This window comes from Brachyhypopomus gauderio, chromosome 1 (genome assembly GCF_052324685.1).
Source record: "Brachyhypopomus gauderio isolate BG-103 chromosome 1, BGAUD_0.2, whole genome shotgun sequence".
NCBI lineage: Eukaryota > Metazoa > Chordata > Actinopteri > Gymnotiformes > Hypopomidae > Brachyhypopomus > Brachyhypopomus gauderio.
Window position 1 is genome coordinate 18,252,324 of NC_135211.1, and position 22,500 is coordinate 18,274,823.

Here is a 22,500-nt window from a genome sequence, read left to right on the forward strand (position 1 = left end):
AATATTGTGGCGTCGTGTTCATAGTGCTACAGTTGGTAAGTAGGGGGCGGAGCTTTCATGTTGCCCAGAATGCTCCCGGGTTCCAACGTAGTCACCGTTGTGTTTTCACTGTAAAGCAGTTTTCTCTCTCTCCTGATATTGTTGTTTGGGTGGCTTCAGTAAACAGTTAGAATGAAAAGTGTTCATGCCTCTGGCTTCTTCCCTTCGCTACAATATGTTTATTGACATTTCCAGTAAACCTGTGTGTCTTATTTGTGGAGCTAATGTTGCTGTAATTAAGGAATTTAATCTAAGACGGCACTTTGAGGAAAACATCAGGACAACCTGAGAAATCTGAATGCAGACCAGAAGCTACAGAGAGTAGAAGAGATAAAGAAGAAGTTCACCCTGCAACCTAAAGTGTGCTTTGAGTTCTGACCCCTGGTGCAATTGAATTTGACACCCCTGGTGTAGAGTCTTAATTGTCTGGGATGGTTGTCACTTAGAGGGAAGGAGTAAGGGGACTTGCACTCTTGATATAAGCATGGATAGATATTTCTCTGATTACACAGCATCAGACTGTAAAATTGAATTTAAAAAGTTTTAAGCATTTAGTAAAAAACCTTCAACACGCTTATACCTGCTCAACACCTGCTACCACACCACCATGTTACTGCTGTGTTGGGTAGAGGGGACAGAAGTGCATACAGGCTTCCTTCATTCTGTAAGTACACGCATGTACAATACCTCTATGAGTGTGTAATGGAGTCCAGTGAGTGTGTGCGTAATAGTGTCCAGTGAGTGTATGTGAAAGGTGGGCCCTTCTCAGTGGGGTACTAAGTGTTGCACAAAATTGGAGAAAGAAATTGTTTTTGTAGCTCTCAGTGGTCAGAGGCAGTTGCGTGGGTCAGTGTGGTCTCTGGTGAAGTGGAACTCCTTCGGTTGAGTGTGTGTGTGTGTGTGGGTGTGTGTGTGTGTGTGTCTTTGCTTTGTGTGTGGAAAGTCTCTCTGTGTTTGATCATCCCACAAGTGCTCAACTGAAGAGTGATGTTTAAGAGCTTGTGGAAGTCTCATCTGTCATCTTTGTGAGCAGACATCTGTTATCCCAAAGTGTGAACAACCCATGGAGACCAGTGGATGTGCTGCTAATGCACACACACACACACACACACACACACACACACACACACACACACACACATACACACACACACACACACACACACACACACACACACACACACACACACACACACACACACACACACACGCACGCAAAACAGTAACAGCCTAAGGGTAAAGGCATTTACTGTGAGGTCTGGCTTGTGGGATGGTGACCCACTTTAAAATACTCATTTGTCCCACACACAGGCCTTCTATAACTGCACACACCATGTCTCTCCCACACACAGGGTCTCCCACACACACAGTCTCTCGCACACACGGTTTATCCCACACACAGGGTCTCCCCCACACACACACGCTCTCTCCCACACACACACTGACTTTCCCACACACGGTCTATCTTCCACACAGGGTCTCTCCCACACACAGTCTCTCCCACACACACAGTCTCTCCCACACACACAGTCTCTCCCACACTCACGGCCTCTCCCACACACACAGTCTCTCCCACACACGGTCTATCTTCCACACAGGGTCTCTCCCACACTCACGGCCTCTCCCACACACCCAGTCTCTCCCACACACACAGTCTCTCCCACACACACAGTCTCTCCCACACTCACGGCCTCTCCCACACACACAGTCTCTCCCACACACGGTCTATCTTCCACACAGGGTCTCTCCCACACTCACGGCCTCTCCCACACACACAGTCTCTCCCACACACCCAGTCTCTCCCACACACACAGTCTCTCCCACACACACAGTCTCTCCCACACACACAGTCTCTCCCACACTCCCAGTCTCTCCCACACACACAGTCTCTCCCACACACGGTTTATCTTCCACACAGGGTCTCTCCCACACTCACGGCCTCTCCCACACACCCAGTCTCTCCCACACACACAGGTTCTCCCACACACCCAGTCTCTCCCACACACACAGTCTCTCCCACACACACAGTCTCTCCCACACACCCAGTCTCTCCCACACACAGTCTCTCCCACACACACAGTCTCTCCCACACACCCAGTCTCTCCCACACACACAGTCTCTCCCACACACCCAGTCTCTCCCACACACACAGTCTCTCCCACACACACAGTCTCTCCCACACTCACGGCCTCTCCCACACACCCAGTCTCTCCCACACACACAGTCTCTCCCACACACCCAGTCTCTCCCACACACACAGTCTCTCCCACACTCACAGTCTCTCCCACACACACAGTCTCTCCCACACACACAGTCTCTCCCACACACAGTCTCTCCCACACACACAGTCTCTCCCACACACACGGTCTCTCCCACACACACGGTCTCTCCCACACACACGGTCTCTCCCACACTCACGGTCTCTCCCACACACACAGTCTCTCCCACACACACAGTCTCTCCCACACTCACGGTCTCTCCCACACACACAGTCTCTCCCACACACCCAGTCTCTCCCACACACAGTCTCTCCCACACACACAGTCTCTCCCACACACAGTCTCTCCCACACACACAGTCTCTCCCACACTCACGGTCTCTCCCACACACACGGTCTCTCCCACACACACAGTCTCTCCCACACACACGGTCTCTCCCACACTCACGGTCTCTCCCACACACACAGTCTCTCCCACACACACAGTCTCTCCCACACTCACGGTCTCTCCCACACACACAGTCTCTCCCACACACACAGTCTCTCCCACACTCACGGCCTCTCCCACACTCACGGTCTCTCCCACACTCACGGCCTCTCCCACACACCCAGTCTCTCCCACACACACAGTCTCTCCCACACTCACGGTCTCTCCCACACACACAGTCTCTCCCACACACACAGTCTCTCCCACACACACGGTCTCTCCCACACACACGGTCTCTCCCACACACAGTCTCTCCCACACACACAGTCTCTCCCACACTCACGGTCTCTCCCACACACACGGTCTCTCCCACACACAGTCTCTCCCACACACACAGTCTCTCCCACACTCACGGTCTCTCCCACACACACAGTCTCTCCCACACACACAGTCTCTCCCACACACAAGATTCCTCTCCTCTCATATCCTTGGTACTTCTCTCCACAGATACAGGTTTCATGTTCATGTTCATGTAGGACACTACAGAATCCCTGTGGTTACTGGAAAGCTTATGCTCTGCTTTACTATAGCGCCCCCCAGAGGAATATGATGGTGGTCCCTTGCTGTGCTCGGGGCAGATGCCTGTCCATTTGAACCCCACGTTAGTGATGCAGACGCCTGCAGGCTGTTCTGCTCTCTGAATATTGGAGTCGTCCAAAAGAAAAGAGAAACACATGAAACCACATTAGCAGATCTCAGCGCAGCAGGACCGGAGGACTCGGTGTCTCTTTCAGGACACGAGTTCGTCTAACACCTCGTCCGTCTGCAGGACTGCAAACCACAGTCGGAAAGTTTTAAAGTGAAAACACAGTATGTGGGAGATACTCTGCTCGAGGTGGGAAAGGTATTGGAATGCTTCACGTGATGAAATAAAATTACAGAGGGGCTTAACAGTACAGGCCATCCTCAAAAGGTAAGATGAAAACTGAATACACTGAAGTATTTGTAGGTAAACGTGGGTTGGAGAGGTTGTCCAACTAACCAATCATAAAAAGTTACTATTCCAAACAGAGCAATTCCAAACAGCATGTATGTTACTGCATGAATCTTTACTTTATTACGAAACACCACATCAAATGTCATTACAGTACATGCTAATAAGCTTGTTTAAGTGTATGATTCTGTCCACTGTGAAATCAGACTCTCTGTCCTACAGTCGCTTTCTTTGCCGATTTGAGGTAAACTCCCATAGTGAGACAGTAAAACAGCTTCATTAGAAGACTGTGAAGGGCTTCGCGTATGAACATGAATGCCATTGCTTAGCCTGCAGCCTACGGGGACATCACAGCCTTCCAGGACGTCTCTGTCCATTTGTACAGTGTCCAGACTGGCCATTTAGGCTGGACGTCTGCCTACTTGCTTCTGCCAGCAGCTTCACTTGACATGATGTTACTGCCTTTACAGACAGAGCTAAACGAATCGTGTTTAAGATCAGTTAGAGGCATTTTCACTGTCTTTTTGTGCTGAAACATTTTGCCGACACCTTTGGAGTAAAGTAAAGAGCTGTGAAGTAAAAAGCTGAAATTTAAGTTGACATTTAACACTGTAGAGTAAATGTCATGTTCTTTTACCACAGGAATTTGTGTCCCTTCTGTGTGTCGACTACTTTCTAAGGCACGTGCGTGTGTGTGTGTGTGTGTGTGTGTGTGTGTGTGATGTCTGCAGCCCACAGAACAACGGTCGCTTCTGCCAGGGTTCTAGCCGCCTACACCAGCTGTGTCTCACTGAGCCGTGTTCGCCAGGCCCCGACACCTTCCGTGCTCAGCAGTGTGCCGAGTACAACAGCAAGCCGTTCCGCGGCTGGTACTACAGGTGGAAGCCATACACCAAGGTGGAAGGTACGGCAGCTCCACGGTGAAGGGGTTCTCAGCAGGCTGTGATCCGGCCCTCCGTAAGGACCGTGATCCGGTGAGAGATGTTTAGAAGACAATCGATGTCAGGTGACATTGAGGTTTATAAACTGAAGCTTTGATTTTTTGGGTGTGATCATCTCGGCAAAGGCGCAGATGGTTTTGGATATGGGGGAAAAAATATTTGTGTACGGGAAAATGTCAGTTACACTTCAGAAGTTGGCCGCTTTGTTGTCTCAGTGCTTCCTATTCATAATGACTGTTTGAGCCACAGTTGAGACATGTGGTCGCTCGTGAGCCGTTAGTGGAACAGAGCTGGATTAGTGAAACATGCCTCAGGGAAGGTATTTACCTCTGACACACCGACACTGTTTAGATAAGAGAGCGAGAGGGAGAAATATAGAGAGAGAGAGTGAGGGAAGGAGAGACAGAGAAAAGAGAAAACGTGAGAGAGGCAGACAGAGAAACAGAGAAGAAGAAATACAGTAGAACCATGAGAGAAAATTTAGAAGAAAAAACAAAAAGAAGACAATGACATTATAAAGAGAAGAATGAACATAAAGTCTGACAGATCGTCCGCGCACTGATCAGCAGGATGGTGGGATGGGCTTCATACGCCTCTCACACCTGTGTGGTAATGAAGATGAGATGGGGTTGAGTCCAAGCTCCACCCAGGGGTGTGGCACACAGATGTAGGGCAGGCCGAGGGTGCTCCACCCAGGGCTGTGGCCCACAGACATATATCTGGAAGGCAGGTGCAATAGGCTCCACCCAGTGGGCGTGGCACTCAGCAGGCCCAGCAGACAGTCCTGACCTTTAAACCTTTCAAACTGAAGGTTTTTCTCCCTCTTTTATTCGTTTAGGTGATGTGACCACTTCATGCTAGGGAGTGGAATATTAATATTGCCAATACCTCTTGAGAAACTCTTGAGATGTTGAGTAAGACAGGATTTACAGGCACAGTTAAATGTGTTACGCCCCCTGCTGTTCAGTTTGATAGCACATCCACTTCTCTCCCTGCTGTGTAAACAGGACACAAAGAAAATGTTGTTAATCTTCCTTTCAATTCTGGTTAAGTGCTTCACGGCCCGCTGCTTCGAAGTTTAAATGCTCACATTTCACAAGGGCGGTTGGTGTTGTGGTCTGTTTGGTTTCTGTTATGTTTGGTTTTTTTACAGAAATAATACAAGTGATTGATTCCATGGAGGCTGGGCTAGCTCACAGCACTTATCTCTCCCTCTCTGGGGTCTGTGTTATAAGCTCCTCTTCTGCAGGGGGTCTCCCTCTTATCTGAATGCAGCTGCCTGTGGTGGGTGTGGTATGGACCTTCGGCTGGACAGTGTGTGTCCTGCCTGTTTCTCTCACTGCTCTGTGCTGTAGGCCTGTTGGGGGTTCGTCCCCCGCGTGCCTTTTTTATGGGTTCATTTGTAACTACATGTCAGGCTGTAGTCTTGTGCACACGCACGCACACACACACACACACACACACACACACACACACACACACACACACACACACACACACACACACACACGCTGGGATCTCTGGCACAGAAAGCCTGATGGGGCACAATAAACTGGGCATTTTCTGACTCGTTGGTGAAGCTACACATAAACCTTGCTCAGTGAATCCAAAGTGCACCTCGCTAATAAAGTCACAAACGCCCTCATTTACTGCAGGCGATGAGCAGATATATTAGCAACATAACACAGATCAGTATCTGACATTGTGGCCTTGTCCAGGTGCCAGGCCACACCAGCGGAAATGAAGGACTCAATGAGGAATAAACAAAACAAAGTTATGGCAACTGGGAATATATTAGCCAACGCTATATTTGTTAGCACTTGGTAAATCATCTAGTTAACTGCCCTGAAACAAACAAATCCTACCCTGTCTCTGGCTGGTGTTTAATTGTTGCTTTAGTGGCAAGGTACTAAATTGAACGTTTATTAATTTGTCGACTTGATTCATAATATTTTCTTGCCAATACTTGGGAATCCTTGCTAACAGAACTATGGTTGCTATGGTTAGCTGCTTAGCAAAACTATACCTAAACATGTTGTAGACTTATGTAAATCTCGTAATTTTTATTGGATGCTGTCAGCATGGGGCCAACATGACTGTGCCCCACAGCTTATGATTAGAAATGCGCTGAACATGTGCACCGTGTTTTCAACTGCTCACTTGGTGAGACGAACTCTGACGGGCCCCATGCTCACCAAACCAAGACGTACTGGCTTGTACAGAAGATGTTCGGGATGTATTGTCATATACAATAATGGCATAGCAATATTACTTTTGAAGAAAATGTGTGTACATTATTTGTTCCATTGAGTTATTGATCATGTACTGCACTGCTCCACAGCTACATCTGGTGGGGCCGGGCCCCACTGGCCCCTAATGTAGAGACACTCGTGCACACATACACACACACACACACACATACGCAGACATCAAACACGCAGACACACACATGTGCACATGCAAAAGCATTCCCCCCTGGCTCATTTGTCAAAAACTGCGGTATTAACACTGCATTTGTGAGACATGTCTCTAGGAGTGTTTAATCAGGTGCGGGTCCCTCGAGCTGTCCCATCAGCTTAATGCTGTCTAGATTGTCTGCTCAGTGTCATCTGACAGCAGAGATGAATGCAAGTCAAAACGTGTGCCAGCTGTGAATGTTGGACCTGCATAATTAACAAAGTAGAGATTTTTAAAAATGTGTATCTTTTCCTATCTCATATATATAATATGTTGCTTGAAAGTTGTTTGTGAACCACCCAAACATGGTCATTGTTTTCTAAAAACCCAAATCTCAATTTGTAAAGCAGACCTTCCTAATAAGGGACACACAGAAGATATTTTCATAATTTTCACCAAAAATCATTTCTCAAAAAAAAAAAAAAACAAAAAAAAAGAAAAGAAAATTTGCCAAGTGCAAAAGTATGTGAACTCATTTAGTTAGTAGCTAATGGCACCTCCTTTTGCAGTCATTACTTCAGCCAAACATCTTCTATACACAAACCAGTGTCTTACATCTGCTTTTTGGGATTTTTACCCACTTCTCCTTCTTGAACTCCACCAGTTGAGAGATGCTGGAGGAACATCTGGCATGTACCGCCCGCTTCAGATCTTTTTTTCTATGAGACTTCTATGAGGTTGAGGTCCAGACTTTAACTGGGCCAATCCCAGATCTTCTTTCTCTAAGACATTCCCTTGTAGTTTTGCTGGACTTCTTTGGGTCGTTGTCTTGTTGCATAATCAATTTCCATCCCAGCTTCAGCTTCCTGACAGATGGCAAGAGATTCTGGTCAAGAATTTGTTGATAGGCCTGGGAATTGGTGGTTCCCTTTACAATATGGAGTTGTCCAGGTCCGGAGGCAGAAAATCACAATTCCACCACCATGCTTCACTGTTGAGAGGAGGGTTCTTCTCTTTATATGCAGTGTTGATTTTTTCCAAAAAGAGAAAAGCCTGTGGCCTGTGATTGTGGCCAAAAAATTCAATTTTGGACTCATCTGTACAGAGAATGGACTTCCAGAAAACTTCTAGTTTGTCCAAGTGCTCTCTGGCAATTTTTAAACTTTGTTCTTTGTTGAGAAGCATCCTTCTAGTGACTCTCTCATGAATGGCATGTCTATAGATTTTTTTTGCCAGAAGTACATTTATCACAGATCCTACCAGAGAGGTCTGCAACTCTCTGGATGTGATGTGTGGGTTTGACCTTTACCTGAATTATTATTTTTCTGGTGCTTCTTCATACATTGTGATTTCTGGATTTTTTTTTCTGGATTTTTTATATTATGTCTCTCACAGTGGACCTGCACCTAAGATGAACATTTCAGACCCTCCATGATTACTAAGTGGAAGAAGAGTGCAAAGTCGCAGGGTGTTCAAATACTTATATATATATATATATATGCACACTATATTGCCAAAATATCTGCTCAGTGCTCACCCATCTAAATTAGCAGAATCAGGTGTTCCAATCACTTCAATGGCACAGGTGTATAAAGTTAAGCACCTGGGCATACAGACTTTCTACAAACATTTGTGAAAAATTGATCGCTCCCAGGAGCTCAGTGAATTCCAGTGTAGAACTGTGATAGGATGCCACCTGTGCAACAAATCTTGCTGTGAAATTTCCTGACAGTCAACTGTCAGCTGTATTATAAGAAAAGTGTTTGGGGACAACAGCAACTCAGCCACAAAGTGGTAGGCTACGTAAACTGACTGAGCGGGGTCAGCGGATGCTGAAGCGCATAGTACGAACAGGTCGGGCAACTTTCTGCAGAGTCAATCACTACAGACATCCAAACTTCATGTGGCCTTCAGATTAGCTCAAGAACAGACAGCCTTCCCAGAAGAGTTGAAGTTCTAGCTGCAAAGGGGGGACCAACATCATATTGAACCCTGTGGATTAGGAATAGGATGTCACTTAAGCTCATATGTGAGCCAAGGAAGGTGAGCACATACTTTTGGCAATGTAGTGTGTATATAGAGAGAGTTCTACATTCTAAAGAGCATTGTATTCATCTTCATAAAAAACAGTAAGCCTGAGGCGTGTGTCTCTCTCTTCCAGAGGAGGATGTCTGTAAGTTGTACTGCATTGCTCAGGACTTTGACTTCTTCTTCGCCATGTCCCAGCAAGGTGAAAGATGGCACACCCTGCTCCGATCACAAACTGGACGTCTGTATCGACGGGTTATGTGAGGTAACCCGTGGCCTGTGGGAATCAGGTTTTACAATGATACTTGTAAATGATGTTATGTGATTGCCACAGCTAGCAGTTTGTTTGTGCGTAACCTCTGCAGCAGCTCACACATCCGTTCTAACATCTCTTCTCTCCTCTGTCCCCCTGGAGCCGGTGGGCTGTGACCAGGTGCTGGGCTCTGGGGCCACTCTGGATGTCTGTGGCGTGTGTAAAGGAGACAATTCCACCTGCAGGCGGCACAGTGGGCAGTACACACTCCAGCACCGGGCCAACGGTGAGTACACACTTCAGCACCGGGCCCAGGGTGAGTACACGCTCCAGCATTGGGCTAACGGTGAGTACACACTAAGTGTAAGTGCCAGCACCGTGTACACTGTGAGCACACAGGTTGAGGCCTGTGTGTGGCCCCACACTGGACCAGTGGGCTTTATCTCAGTGATAACCCTATTCTTTCTTACACAAGTTTACAAAATGTATTTAAATACATATGTAAAACATTTTTTGTAACCACGATTGCTAAGTAAAACATTTTTTTTCTCATTTCTTGTGTTGTGTCTGTTGGTCTCCCACACACACTCCTCTCCCTGCTGTCCTGTTCCTGTCCAGAGTACTACCCTGTTGTGACCGTTCCCATTGGTGCTCGGAGTATCAGGATACAGGAAATGGAGGTCTCCACAAGCTACCTGGCAGTACGGGCCTTGGAGAGCAACACCTACTATCTGACGGGAGACTGGACAGTGGACTGGCCAGGCAGATTCCACTTTGCCGGCACCGTCTTTGACTACCAGCGTCCGTACAGCCGCCCAGAGAGCCTGAGTGCAGCAGGGCCCACTAATGAGACCCTGCTCGTTGAAGTGAGTGACCCCCACCTGCAGGAGTCCTGATGTCCTCCACTGAACACAGGACAGAGGCAGGGGACTGGGTAGAGAGAGAGAGAGAGAGAGAGAGAGAGAGAGAGAGAGATGAGAGAGAGAGAGAGAAGAGAGAGAGAGAGAGAGAGAGAGAGAGAGAGAGAGAGAGAGAGAGAGAGAGAGAGACAGACAGACAGACAGACAGACAGACAGACAGACAGACAGACAGACAGACAGACAGACAGACAGACAGACAGGAAGGAAGGAAGGAAGGAAGGAAGGAAGGAAGGAAGGAAGGAAGGAAGGAAGGAAGGACAGGTTGTCATGTCACCTGTATCAGTTGCGAGACAGGAACTGAGCTTTGACCTGGGAGACTGTGGGGGGGAGAAAGTTGTTTGAAAGCTGAATGTAACTAATGTAACACCTGCTGTCACTGTGTTCAACACCCTATCGCCCTGTAATGAAGCTGCAGTGTTCTATGTGAAATCTAGAATTGCATTTTACCGATATTCACTCCACATACTCCCTCTGTCATCTAAGTGATCTCTGTCTCTCTCTCTATCACTTTTTCTCCTCCCTCTCTCTTTCATCGGGGTGAACTGATTTGCAGATGATGAGGTGGTATTAATCTACGTTACTATGCTCCAAAATGACAAAAAATAAAACGGTGTGGGTGGGGAATGGTTGAGATTATGAGATTAAAAGATTAGGATTTTTGTAATTTAACTCAGAGGGTTAGATAGTGGGAGACAAAGCATGTGCTTCTGCACAGACTCTCTTGTTTCTGTTCCTGTCCCTCCCTGACTCAGCAAAATAAATAACAAAGACAAACAGGGAGACAGCAGATAGGCTGGAGCAGAGCTGACATAACACAGCAGACATAACGGAGCAGACATAACAGTGCAGACATAACACAGCAGACATAACAGAGCAGACATAACAGACCAGATGTCCTGCCCTGTTTGAAACACTAGAACAGATTCATTTAGCTGTTGGCATTCTTCTGGCATGGCTTGCTCAGGTGTGAGGCAGCAGGCCTGGGCTCTCTGCTCCCTCCTGGAGGTGGTGTGTGTGTGTGTGTGTGTGTGTGTGTGTGTGTGTGTGTGTGTGTGTGTGTGTGTGTGTGTGTGTGTGTGTGTGTGTGTGTGTGTGTGTGTGTGTGTGTGCGCGCGCGCGCGCACACTCTTGCTGCTTATCCTCCTCTAATGTTCAGTATTCTAACTGAACTGAGAGATAGTCTTGTCCACAAAACAGATGGACCTTTCCACACACACACACACACACACACACACACACACACACACACACACACACACACACACACATACACACATACACACACACACACACACACTCCTCTAGGTTTCCATGGCTGGTTGCTGTGGTATTTGGACAGAGAGTGTTGTTAAAGAGAGGGGAATTGTTGCCTGCTATTTAGAGTCCTGATGCACATGTGGCTGAAACTGTATTACTGCTCTTTCAGAGTCCTGCGTGGGACTGCAGGACTGCCCACGCTTGTCCTGAATCACCCCATGACCCTTTTGCCTCATGTTCCATCATGTTGTGTCTGTGGCGTTACTGCATCTGTGGTGCGACTGTGTGTGTGGCGTGACTGCGTCTGTGGTGCGACTGCGTCTGTGGCGTTACTGCGTCTGTGGTGCGACTGCGTCTGTGGTGCGACTGCATCTGTGGTGTGACTGCGTCTGTGGATCGACTGTGTGTGTTGTGTGACTGCGTCTGTGGTGCGACTGTGTGTGTTGTGTGACTGCGTCTGTGGTGCGACTGTGTGTGGCGTGACTGCGTCTGTGGTGCGACTGTGTGTGTGTGGCGTGACTGCGTCTGTGGTGCGACTGCGTCTGTGGTGCGACTGCGTCTGTGGCGCGACTGCGTCTGTGGCGCGACTGCGTCTGTGGCGTGACTGCATCAGTGGTGCGACTGCCTCTGTGGTGCGACTGCGTGTGTGGCGCGACTGCGTCTGTGGCGCGACTGCGTCTGTGGCGCGACTGCGCCTGTGGTGCGACTGCGTCTGTGGTGAGACTGTGTGTGTGGCGTGACTGCGTCTGTGGTGCGACTGCTTGCCTCTGGCCCAGCATGCAGCAGTGTGTAAGGCCTAACTATGACTGCTGATGCCTTAATGCTCCTGAAGTTGTACCAGTTGTCCTGTTATTTGCAATTTCTGGTGTCACTGAGTTTAGCTTATTTTCTTTTCATGTTAAAGGGTTGCCAGATAGTGACGATTCTCTCCTTCTCAGTGAAAGAATATGAATTAGAGGGTTATGTTCTTTGAGGAGGACTTTTCTGCTCCATTTGAGTCAACCTTGGTCAGACTGGCTGTGTCTCTTCCTCCTCAATCTGGGTCCTTCAGAAGGTCTCCAGGACCACCCACCTCATACTCCTCCATGCGACAGGAACACAAATGATAACACACACCACCCTCTCCAGTGACACCACAAAACCACACAATCAACGGAAAATGCAGAGCAGACTCACACAAAACCCTCAAAGTCGCGTCTTCTCATTGAACCATAGCAGCGTTTAATCCGGACGGAAACGGCAGCCGGTGGTGGCGTGTCCACACTGATGTGTGTGTACATGATGGTGTGTTCACACTGGCGTGTGTTCACCGTGGTCAGGAGCCTAGTCATGGAGGGCAGGGTCACTGCAGCGTTTCCTGGGCAACTCCAACAGTGATCCGGCAGTTGCACACACAGACATGCCGTCTCCTTCCACTGTGGGAGGAAAGTAGAAACAGCACAGTAGAGGTTTGTTTAGACTGACCTAACATCCTGTCTCTCTCCCTGTCTTCATCTCCATCTCTCTGTTTCTCCTCTCCTGCTCTGTGTGTCCTCCTCAGGTCCTCCTGCAGGGGAGGAACCCTGGAGTGCTCTGGGAGTACACCCTTCCCATTGAGGAGAAGAAACCCAACTACACCTGGGCTGTGGTCCCATCCAACTGCTCTGCCTCATGCGCAGGAGGTGTGTGTGTGTGTGTGTGTGTGTGTGTGTGTGTGTGTGTGTTGTGTGTATGTGTGTGTGTATACATGGGTGTACATGATATTTGTGTGTGTGTGTGTAATTCCTCACCTGTGAGCACCCCCCAACCTTATCCTAACCCTAACACACCCTAACCCTAACCCTACCCCCTAACCCTAACACCCCCTAACCCTACCCCCTTTCCCACTGTTGCCCATGGTTTTTACTTATTATGCCTTTTCATTTCTGCATCACAGCTATGCAACAAGTTCTCTAACCCTAATACTAACCCAGCTATGTAGCAAGTTCTCTAACCCTAAACCCTAAACCCTCACCCTAATGCTAACCCAGCTATGCAGCAAGTTCCCAAACCCTAAACCCTAACTCTAATGCTAATCCAGGTATGCAGCAAGTTCTCTAACCCTAAACCCTAAACCCTAACCCTAACTGCTAAACTAGCTATGCAACAGGTTCTATTGCCAAAAGTTCTCCAGCTGATCTGACTTGCTCTGTCTTGTCTTTCCTGCAGGGCGCATGTGGATGACAGCCGTCTGTGTTCAGGATCAGCAGACGCAGGTCAACGTCTCGCTGTGCAGCGCTAACACACAGCCAGTACTGAGATCTCAGCTTTGCAACACACAGCCCTGCCCGGCATAGTAAGACCCTCAACTTTACTCTGTGCTGTGGTTGTGCTGTGTAGAGCGTGTCGCTATAGAAACCCCTAGTGTTTTAGACAGCATGTATCTGTCATCCCTCTCAAATGGTTCTAGCTCTATTTGGTCCAGTGGTTCTCTTGGTGAGAGTATTGTTACTGGCTTCTCCTCTCTTCTCCCCTCTCTTCTCCTCTCCTTTCCTCTCCATTTTTCTCGTTCTCTCCTTTCCTCTCTTACTCTCTTTCTCTGTCTCTGTCCCTATCTCTCTGTTTCTCTCCCTATCTCTCTCTCTCTCTCTCTCTAAATGTAACTATAGGCCTTGGTATTTTGTAAGTCATGTATTTGTTTGTGTGTGTGTGTGTGTTGCGGGGCTACTTAAAGGAAATCAGGACCATATGATCATTTCCTTAAAGCAACAAACCCTAAATCCTCCAAAGCTGGACATATAATCCGCTAACAGGACAGCTGAGTGAGGGAGAAGAGAGTGTGTGTTTGTGATATTGTGTCGGAGTGTAGTGTGTTTGTGATATTGTGTCGGAGTGTAGTGTGTTTGTGATATCGTGTTAGAGTGTAGTGTGTTTGTGATATCATGTTAGAGTGTAGTGTGTTTGTGATATCGTGTTAGAGTGTAGTGTGTTTGTGATATCATGTTAGAGTGTAGTGTGTTTTGTGTTGTATTGCGTTGCAGTGTATTGTGACCTAGTGCATTTTGACTTTCTGACTTTCCACATTTGTACAGTTGAAGCAGATTGTTTATGCCATTATTGGTCGTATGGTTCTAATATGATTGCGCTGTTTTTTTATGTTTGGTGTGTTTATGTTGTGGTATGATTGTTTCCATACTGTTGTGTCTGTCCTCTAGCTGTGCTGTAGCTGTCGTATGAGTGTGTCCCGTTGGCTGGGGCAGACTGGGTAGGTTCACACTGCTCTCTCCCGTGCGTGGGAGGGAACTCCCCCACTTCCTGCGAAGGCCACACAGGGCTCTGATTACCAGTAGAGATTACCAGTGTGACCAGTGTAACCAGTGTGTAGCAGTCTCCACCTTAAACACATCCAGGCTGCACTGGAGTCTCTGCGTAACAAAGCTCCCAGTAGAGCCTGTCGACCCTGGGTATCACTTCCACATCGTTCACATCGTAAGTGCCTCCATATCCTTTGCAAAATTGTTCCCACAATCCGAGACGGATTTGTCCCTCTTGATATGGATCGGAACTGTGTCCTGTGTACAACAGACACAGAGGGAATGACAGACAAGGTTTAAATCGCAGTGCTGCTAATGAGACCCTGCCTGAGCACTTCTGAGCTGGAACTATCCCAGAATATTGAATAACATCACTGCCATAAATGTGGGAGCCCTGAAAAGTAGTGTTTATTCTGTGCAGTTCTGCTTATACTGATTTATGCATAAGTCAGGACAAATGAAAAAGTGATTAAAAAGCACAGAGATACAGACATGCATACAAAAAAGAAAGAAAGAGAAAAAGAGACAGATAGAGAGAGAGAAAGAGAGAGAAACAGAAAGAAAAAGAGGAAAATGTCCCTGCTTATCTTTCCAGTAAAATTTCTGCTGTTGACAGGTCTGTCCATGTTTTATTATAGCACGAGGCTGCAAGAGCCCTTCTCCCCCCGGGGGGGGGGGGGGGGGGGGGGGGGGGGGGGGGGGGGGGGGGGGGGGGATAGTCTAGCCGGCCAGGAATCCTGGCCACGCCCCCTGTCCTGTGGGCCCTCCCCAGTGGACCCTGGGTGTTTGCCTGTGGGGGCCACACCACTGCTACGCAGGTTCAGGAGCACTCAGCTACCCAGCCACGGTTTTACCTCGGAGAAGATACACGTATATGTTAGAGAGTGACAGTGTCCTCGGTGCCTCTCTCTCTCTCTCTGTGTGTCTCTCTCTCTGTGTGTGTGTGTGTGTGTGTCTCTCTCTCTCTCTCTGTCTCTCTCTCTCTGTGTCTCTCTCTCTCTCTCTCAGTCTCTCTCTCGCTCTCCTTCTCTCTCTCTCTCTCTCTCTCTCTCTCTCTCCACGGATTCAGTGTTCAATTGTACATGCCCATACAGAGTACAGTAGTAGCTCTGCATGTCTGAGTGGAATCAGGGTTTCTACTGCAAATGTGTTGTCTGCCTTGACATCTGCCTTGTCTGCCTACTTTGCTGTCTTCGTATACTTTTTGGCATTTTTGCTTATTACCTCAACACCTTAGATCTGAACTGAAGCAAGAATAGGAACTTAGCATGGAGGGATCTTCTATGAATGAGAGGTAAACTCCTTTAAGGATATCGCTAGAGATTAGCTCATCCTTTCTTTCTTGGTGTGTGGTGTTACTTTATTAGTTATATTATTAGTTAACACACCAACAAGATCATTAAAATGTCCAGAATTCATGCCACACGTGACAAGTGCTGACGATTCTCAAGACGATGACCAACAATATTTCTAGTTCCTGTCAGTCAGTTTAACAGTTCAAAATCATGTACGTTCAGAATGTGTAGATGTGGAGCGTATTGCCATAAAACCTCCGAGGGCTGGTTGTAGGGAGCAGCACACAGTTCCAGCTCAAAGGCCTGACCTGCATCAGAATGATGGGAGTTCAGTGAGAACATTTATTTACCAGCAAGACTTCATTGGGAAGATATTTACACAGCGAAACACAGTCCTGCGATTATTTGGAATTTGTGTTTGTGATTATTTCCCCCATGTTGGGGTGGAGTTGATCAATCCTCTTGGGGAAACTGTAATACAACGTGAACTACACTGGATGACATGACTGATGTCATTCACATGGAGTCTGACAAATGGCGTTTGTGACTGAATAGAGTATTGAGTTGCCCAGACTGTTTAAGATTAAGGCCACCAGTAAGATTAATTCTTCTGTAAGCCAAAAAAGTGCTACATTTTTAGAATATCTTCCTATTTGATTTTTAAATTAATCTTTTATCATGATCTTCCAGATTTAAAGCGTGGATTCAGTCTCAGTGTGTGTGTGTGTGTGTGTGTGTGTGTGTGTGTGTGTGAGAGAGAGAGAGAGGCAGAGAGACATGTCCATTGTGATGTGGTAGAGCAGGTGTAGACTGGTTTACGGTGTGATGTGGTGGAGCAGGTGTAGACTGATCTACGGTGTGATGTGGTGGAGCAGGTGTAGACTGGTCTACGGTGTGATGGAGCAGGTGTAGACTGGTCTACGGTGTGATGAGGTGGAGCAGGTGTAGACTGACCTACGGTGTGATGTGGTGGAGCAGGTATAGACTGATCTACAGTGTGATGTGGTGGAGCAGGTGTAGACTGGTCTACGGTGTGATGGAGCAGGTGTAGACTGGTCTACGGTGTGATGAGGTGGAGCAGGTGTAGACTGACCTACGGTGTGATGGAGCAGGTGTAGACTGGTCTACGGTGTGATGTGGTGGAGCAGGTGTAGACTGACCTACGGTGTGATGGAGCAGGTGTAGACTGGTCTATGGTGTGATGTGGTGGAGCAGGTATAGACTGATCTACGGTGTGATGTGGTGGAGAAGGTGTAGACTGGTCTACAGTGTGATGGAGCAGGTGTAGACTGGTCTATGGTGTGATGTGGTGGAGCAAGTGTAGACTGACCTACGGTGTGATGGAGCAGGTGTAGACTGGTCTACGGTGTGATGTGGTGGAGCAGGTGTAGACTGACCTACGGTGTGATGGAGTAGGTGTAGACTGGTCTACTGTGTGGTGGAGCAGGTGTAGACTGGTCTACGATGTGATGTGGTGGAGCAGGTGTAGACTGGTCTATGGTGTGATGTGGTGGAGCAGGTATAGACTGATCTACGGTGTGATGTGGTGGAGCAGGTGTAGACTGACCTACGGTGTGATGGAGCAGGTATAGACTGATCTATGGTGTGATGTGGTGGAGCAGGTGTAGACTGGTCTACGGTGTGATGTGGTGGAGCAGGTGTAGACTGACCTACGGTGTGATGGAGCAGGTATAGACTGATCTATGGTGTGATGTGGTGGAGCAGGTGTAGACTGGTCTACGGTGTGATGTGGTGGAGCAGGTGTAGACTGACCTACGGTGTGATGGAGCAGGTATAGACTGATCTACGGTGTGATGTGGTGGAGCAGGTGTAGACTGGTCTACGGTGTGATGTGGTGGAGCAGGTGTAGACTGGTCTACGGTGTGATGGAGCAGGTGTAGACTGGTCTACGGTGTGATGTGGTGGAGCAGGTGTAGACTGACCTATGGTGTGATGGAGCAGGTGTAGACTGGTGTACGGTGTGATGTGGTGGAGCAGGTGTAGACTGGTCTACGGTGTGATGTGGTGGAGCAGGTGTAGACTGGTCTACGGTGTGATGTGGTGGAGCAGGTGTAGACTGACCTACGGTGTGATGGAGCAGGTGTAGACTGGTCTACGGTGTGATGTGGTGGAGCAGGTGTAGACTGACCTACGGTGTGATGGAGCAGGTGTAGACTGGTCTATGGTGTGATGTGGCGGAGCAGGTATAGACTGATCTACGGTGTGATGTGGTGGAGAAGGTGTAGACTGGTCTACAGTGTGATGGAGCAGGTGTAGACTGGTCTATGGTGTGATGTGGTGGAGCAAGTGTAGACTGACCTACGGTGTGATGGAGCAGGTGTAGACTGGTCTACGGTGTGATGTGGTGGAGCAGGTGTAGACTGACCTACGGTGTGATGGAGTAGGTGTAGACTGGTCTACGGTGTGGTGGAGCAGGTGTAGACTGGTCTACGGTGTGATGTGGTGGAGCAGGTGTAGACTGGTCTATGGTGTGATGTGGTGGAGCAGGTATAGACTGATCTACGGTGTGATGTGGTGGAGCAGGTGTAGACTGGTCTACGGTGTGATGGAGCAGGTGTAGACTGGTCTACGGTGTGATGTGGTGGAGCAGGTGTAGACTGGTCTACGGTGTGATGGAGCAGGTATAGACTGATCTACGGTGTGATGTGGTGGAGCAGGTGTAGACTGGTCTACGGTGTGATGTGGTGGAGCAGGTGTAGACTGACCTACGGTGTGATGGAGCAGGTATAGACTGATCTACGGTGTGATGTGGTGGAGCAGGTGTAGACTGGTCTACGGTGTGATGTGGTGGAGCAGGTGTAGACTGGTCTACGGTGTGATGGAGCAGGTGTAGACTGGTCTACGGTGTGATGTGGTGGAGCAGGTGTAGACTGACCTATGGTGTGATGGAGCAGGTGTAGACTGGTCTACGGTGTGATGTGGTGGAGCAGGTGTAGACTGGTCTACGGTGTGATGTGGTGGAGCAGGTGTAGACTGACCTATGGTGTGATGGAGCAGGTGTGTGTGTGTGTGTGTGTGTGTGTGTGTGTGTGTGTGTGTGTGTGTGTGTGTGTGTGTGTGTGTATGTGTGTTTGGGTGTGTGTGTGTGTGTGTGTGTGTGTGTGTGTGTGTGTGTGTGTGTGTGTGTGTGTGTGTGTTTGGGTGTGTGTGTGTGTGTGTTTGGGTGTGTGTGTTTGGGTGTGTGAGTTTGGGTGTGTGTGTGTGTGTGGGTGTGTGTTTGGGTGTGTGTGTGTGTGTGTGTGTGTGTGTGTGTTTGGGTGTGTGTGTGTGTGTGTGTGTGTGTGTGTGTGTGTGTTTGGGTGTGTGTGTGTGTGTTTGGGTGTGTGTGTGTGTTTGGGTGTGTGTGTGTGTGTGTGTGTGTGTGTGTGTGTGTGTGTGTGTGTGTGTGCCGAGACACACTCAGACGCGCTCTGGTGTGAAGTGCTGTACATCTGGCCTGTGTTGCGTCTCCTGCTAGCTGGTGGGCGGGGCCCTGGGCCGTGTGCAGTGAGGCGTGCGGAGGAGGACTGCAGGGGCGTGCTGTTCGATGCCTGAGGAAGGTGGTGTACCAGCGGGAGGAGGAGGTGCCCCCAGCCCTGTGCTCCGCCCCTGCCCCACCTCACACACAACCCTGCAACACACACACCTGCCCTGTAGAATGGACCACTGGACCCTGGTCACAGGTGAGTTCACACACTATCTCTCACACACACAGACAGGTACACGCATGCATGTATGAATGTACACACACACACACACACACAAACACATCTACACATGCATACAAACACACACACAGGAATGTACATTTGAGTCACACAGAGTTGTCGTCCTCTGATTCCGGCTTCTATCTCAGGTATTTGAAGTGGTCTTTATTTCAGGTTTGTGCTGAGATGAGTTTTATGATGTGCTGTCCTGCTGTGCCTTGTAGGCAGAACAGTGTGAAGGTGATGATGTGTGCGGAACAGCACAGTCTAGGGTTCTGCTGCCCTCTGCTGTTGGAGAAAGAGAATTACCACATGAACCCAAGCAGCTCTGTTCATTACACTAACATATATTAAACATTAAATGATGTTACATCTGTGTTATTGACACAGCTCACATTTATACCAAGTAAGGTAAGGGAAGGTTATTTAAGGGTATGTACGTAAGGGAAGGGTATTTAAGTTAGGTAAGGGTAGGTAAGTAAGGGTAGGTAGGTAAGGGTACGTAGGTAAGGGTAGGTAGGTAAGGGTAGATAAGTAAGGGTAGGTAGGTAAGGGTAGATAAGTAAGGTAAGGGTAGATAAGTAAGGGTAGGTAGGTAAGGGTAGATAAGTAAGGTTAGATAAGTAAGGGTAGATAAGTAAGAGTAGGTATGTAAGGTTAGATAAGTAAGGGTAGATAAGTAAGGGTAGGTAGGTAAGGGTAGGTAGGTAAGTAAGGTAAGGGTAGGTAGGTATGGGTAGATAAGTAAGGGTAGGTAGGTAAGGGTAGGTAGGTAAGTAAGGTAAGGGTAGGTAGGTAAGTAAGGTAAGGGTAGATAAGTAAGGGTAGGTAGGTAAGGGTATGTAGGTAAGTAAGGTAAGGGTAGATAAGTAAGGGTAGGTAGGTAAGGGTAGATAAGTAAGGGTAGATAAGTAAGGTTAGATAAGTAAGGGTAGGTAGGTAAGGGTAGATAAGTAAGGGTAGATAAGTAAGGGTAGGTAGGTAAGGGTAGATAAGTAAGGGTAGGTAGGTAAGGGTAGGTAGGTAAGGGTAGGTAGGTAAGGGTAGATAAGTAAGGGTAGGTAGGTAAGTAAGGTAAGGGTAGATAAGTAAGGGTAGGTAGGTAAGGGTAGATAAGTAAGGGTAGATAAGTAAGGTTAGATAAGTAAGGGTAGGTAGGTAAGGGTAGATAAGTAAGGGTAGATAAGTAAGGGTAGGTAGGTAAGGGTAGATAAGTAAGGGTAGGTAGGTAAGGGTAGATAAGTAAGGGTAGGTAGGTAAGGGTAGGTAGGTAAGGGTAGATAAGTAAGGGTAGATAAGTAAGGTTAGATAAGTAAGGGTGGATAAGTAAGGGTAGGTAGGTAAGGTTTGATAAGTAAGGGTAGATAAGTAAGGGTAGATAAGTAAGGTTAGATAAGTAAGGGTAGGTAGGTAAGTAAGGTAAGGGTAGATAAGTAAGGGTAGGTAGGTAAGGTTAGATAAGTAAGGGTAGATAAGTAAGGTTTGATAAGTAAGGTTTGATAAGTAAGGGTAGATAAGTAAGGGTAGATAAGTAAGGGTAGGTAGGTAAGGGTAGATAAGTAAGGGTAGGTAGGTAAGGGTAGGTAGGTAAGTAAGGTAAGGGTAGGTAGGTATGGGTAGATAAGTAAGGGTAGGTAGGTAAGGGTAGGTAGGTAAGTAAGGTAAGGGTAGGTAGGTAAGTAAGGTAAGGGTAGATAAGTAAGGGTAGGTAGGTAAGGGTAGGTAGGTAAGTAAGGTAAGGGTAGATAAGTAAGGGTAGGTAGGTAAGGGTAGATAAGTAAGGGTAGATAAGTAAGGTTAGATAAGTAAGGGTAGGTAGGTAAGGGTAGATAAGTAAGGGTAGATAAGTAAGGGTAGGTAGGTAAGGGTAGATAAGTAAGGGTAGGTAGGTAAGGGTAGGTAGGTAAGGGCAGATAAGTAAGGGTAGGTAGGTAAGTAAGGTAAGGGTAGATAAGTAAGGGTAGGTAGGTAAGGTTTGATAAGTAAGGGTAGATAAGTAAGGTTAGATAAGTAAGGGTAGGTAGGTAAGTAAGGTAAGGGTAGATAAGTAAGGTTTGATAAGTAAGGGTAGATAAGTAAGGGTAGGTAGGTAAGGTTTGATAAGTAAGGGTAGATAAGTAAGGGTAGATAAGTAAGGTTACGTAAGTAAGGTTAGATAAGTAAGGGTAGGTAGGTAAGTAAGGTAAGGGTAGATAAGTAAGGGTAGGTAGGTAAGGTTAGATAAGTAAGGGTAGATAAGTAAGGTTTGATAAGTAAGGGTAGATAAGTAAGGGTAGATAAGTAAGGGTAGATAAGTAAGGTTTGATAAGTAAGGGTAGGTAGGTAAGGTTTGATAAGTAAGGGTAGATAAGTAAGGGTAGATAAGTAAGGTTAGATAAGTAAGGGTAGGTAGGTAAGTAAGGTAAGGGTAGATAAGTAAGGGTAGGTAGGTAAGGTTAGATAAGTAAGGTTAGATAAGTAAGGGTAGATAAGTAAGAGTAGGTAGGTAAGGTTAGATAAGTAAGGTTAGATAAGTAAGGGTAGGTAGGTAAGGGTAGATAAGTAAGGGTAGGTAGGTAAGGGTAGGTAGGTAAGTAAGGTAAGGGTAGGTAGGTATGGGTAGATAAGTAAGGGTAGGTAGGTAAGGGTAGGTAGGTAAGTAAGGTAAGGGTAGATAAGTAAGGGTAGGTAGGTAAGGGTAGGTAGGTAAGGGTAGATAAGTAAGGGTAGATAAGTAAGGGTAGATAAGTAAGGTTAGATAAGTAAGGGTAGG

The 22,500-nt window shown here is 47.5% G+C and overlaps 1 protein-coding gene across 1 annotated transcript in view; it reads left to right on the plus strand.

The window, feature by feature from the left end:
* Positions 1-22,500, plus strand: part of adamts18 (ADAM metallopeptidase with thrombospondin type 1 motif, 18) — a 58,050-nt gene that overhangs the window by 26,909 nt on the left and 8,641 nt on the right. The window contains 8 exon segments of the mRNA XM_077000454.1: positions 4,410-4,582; positions 9,178-9,239; positions 9,241-9,309; positions 9,460-9,583; positions 9,916-10,163; positions 13,015-13,135; positions 13,662-13,788; positions 19,520-19,724. Coding sequence (XP_076856569.1) covers positions 4,410-4,582; positions 9,178-9,239; positions 9,241-9,309; positions 9,460-9,583; positions 9,916-10,163; positions 13,015-13,135; positions 13,662-13,788; positions 19,520-19,724 — 1,129 coding nt within the window.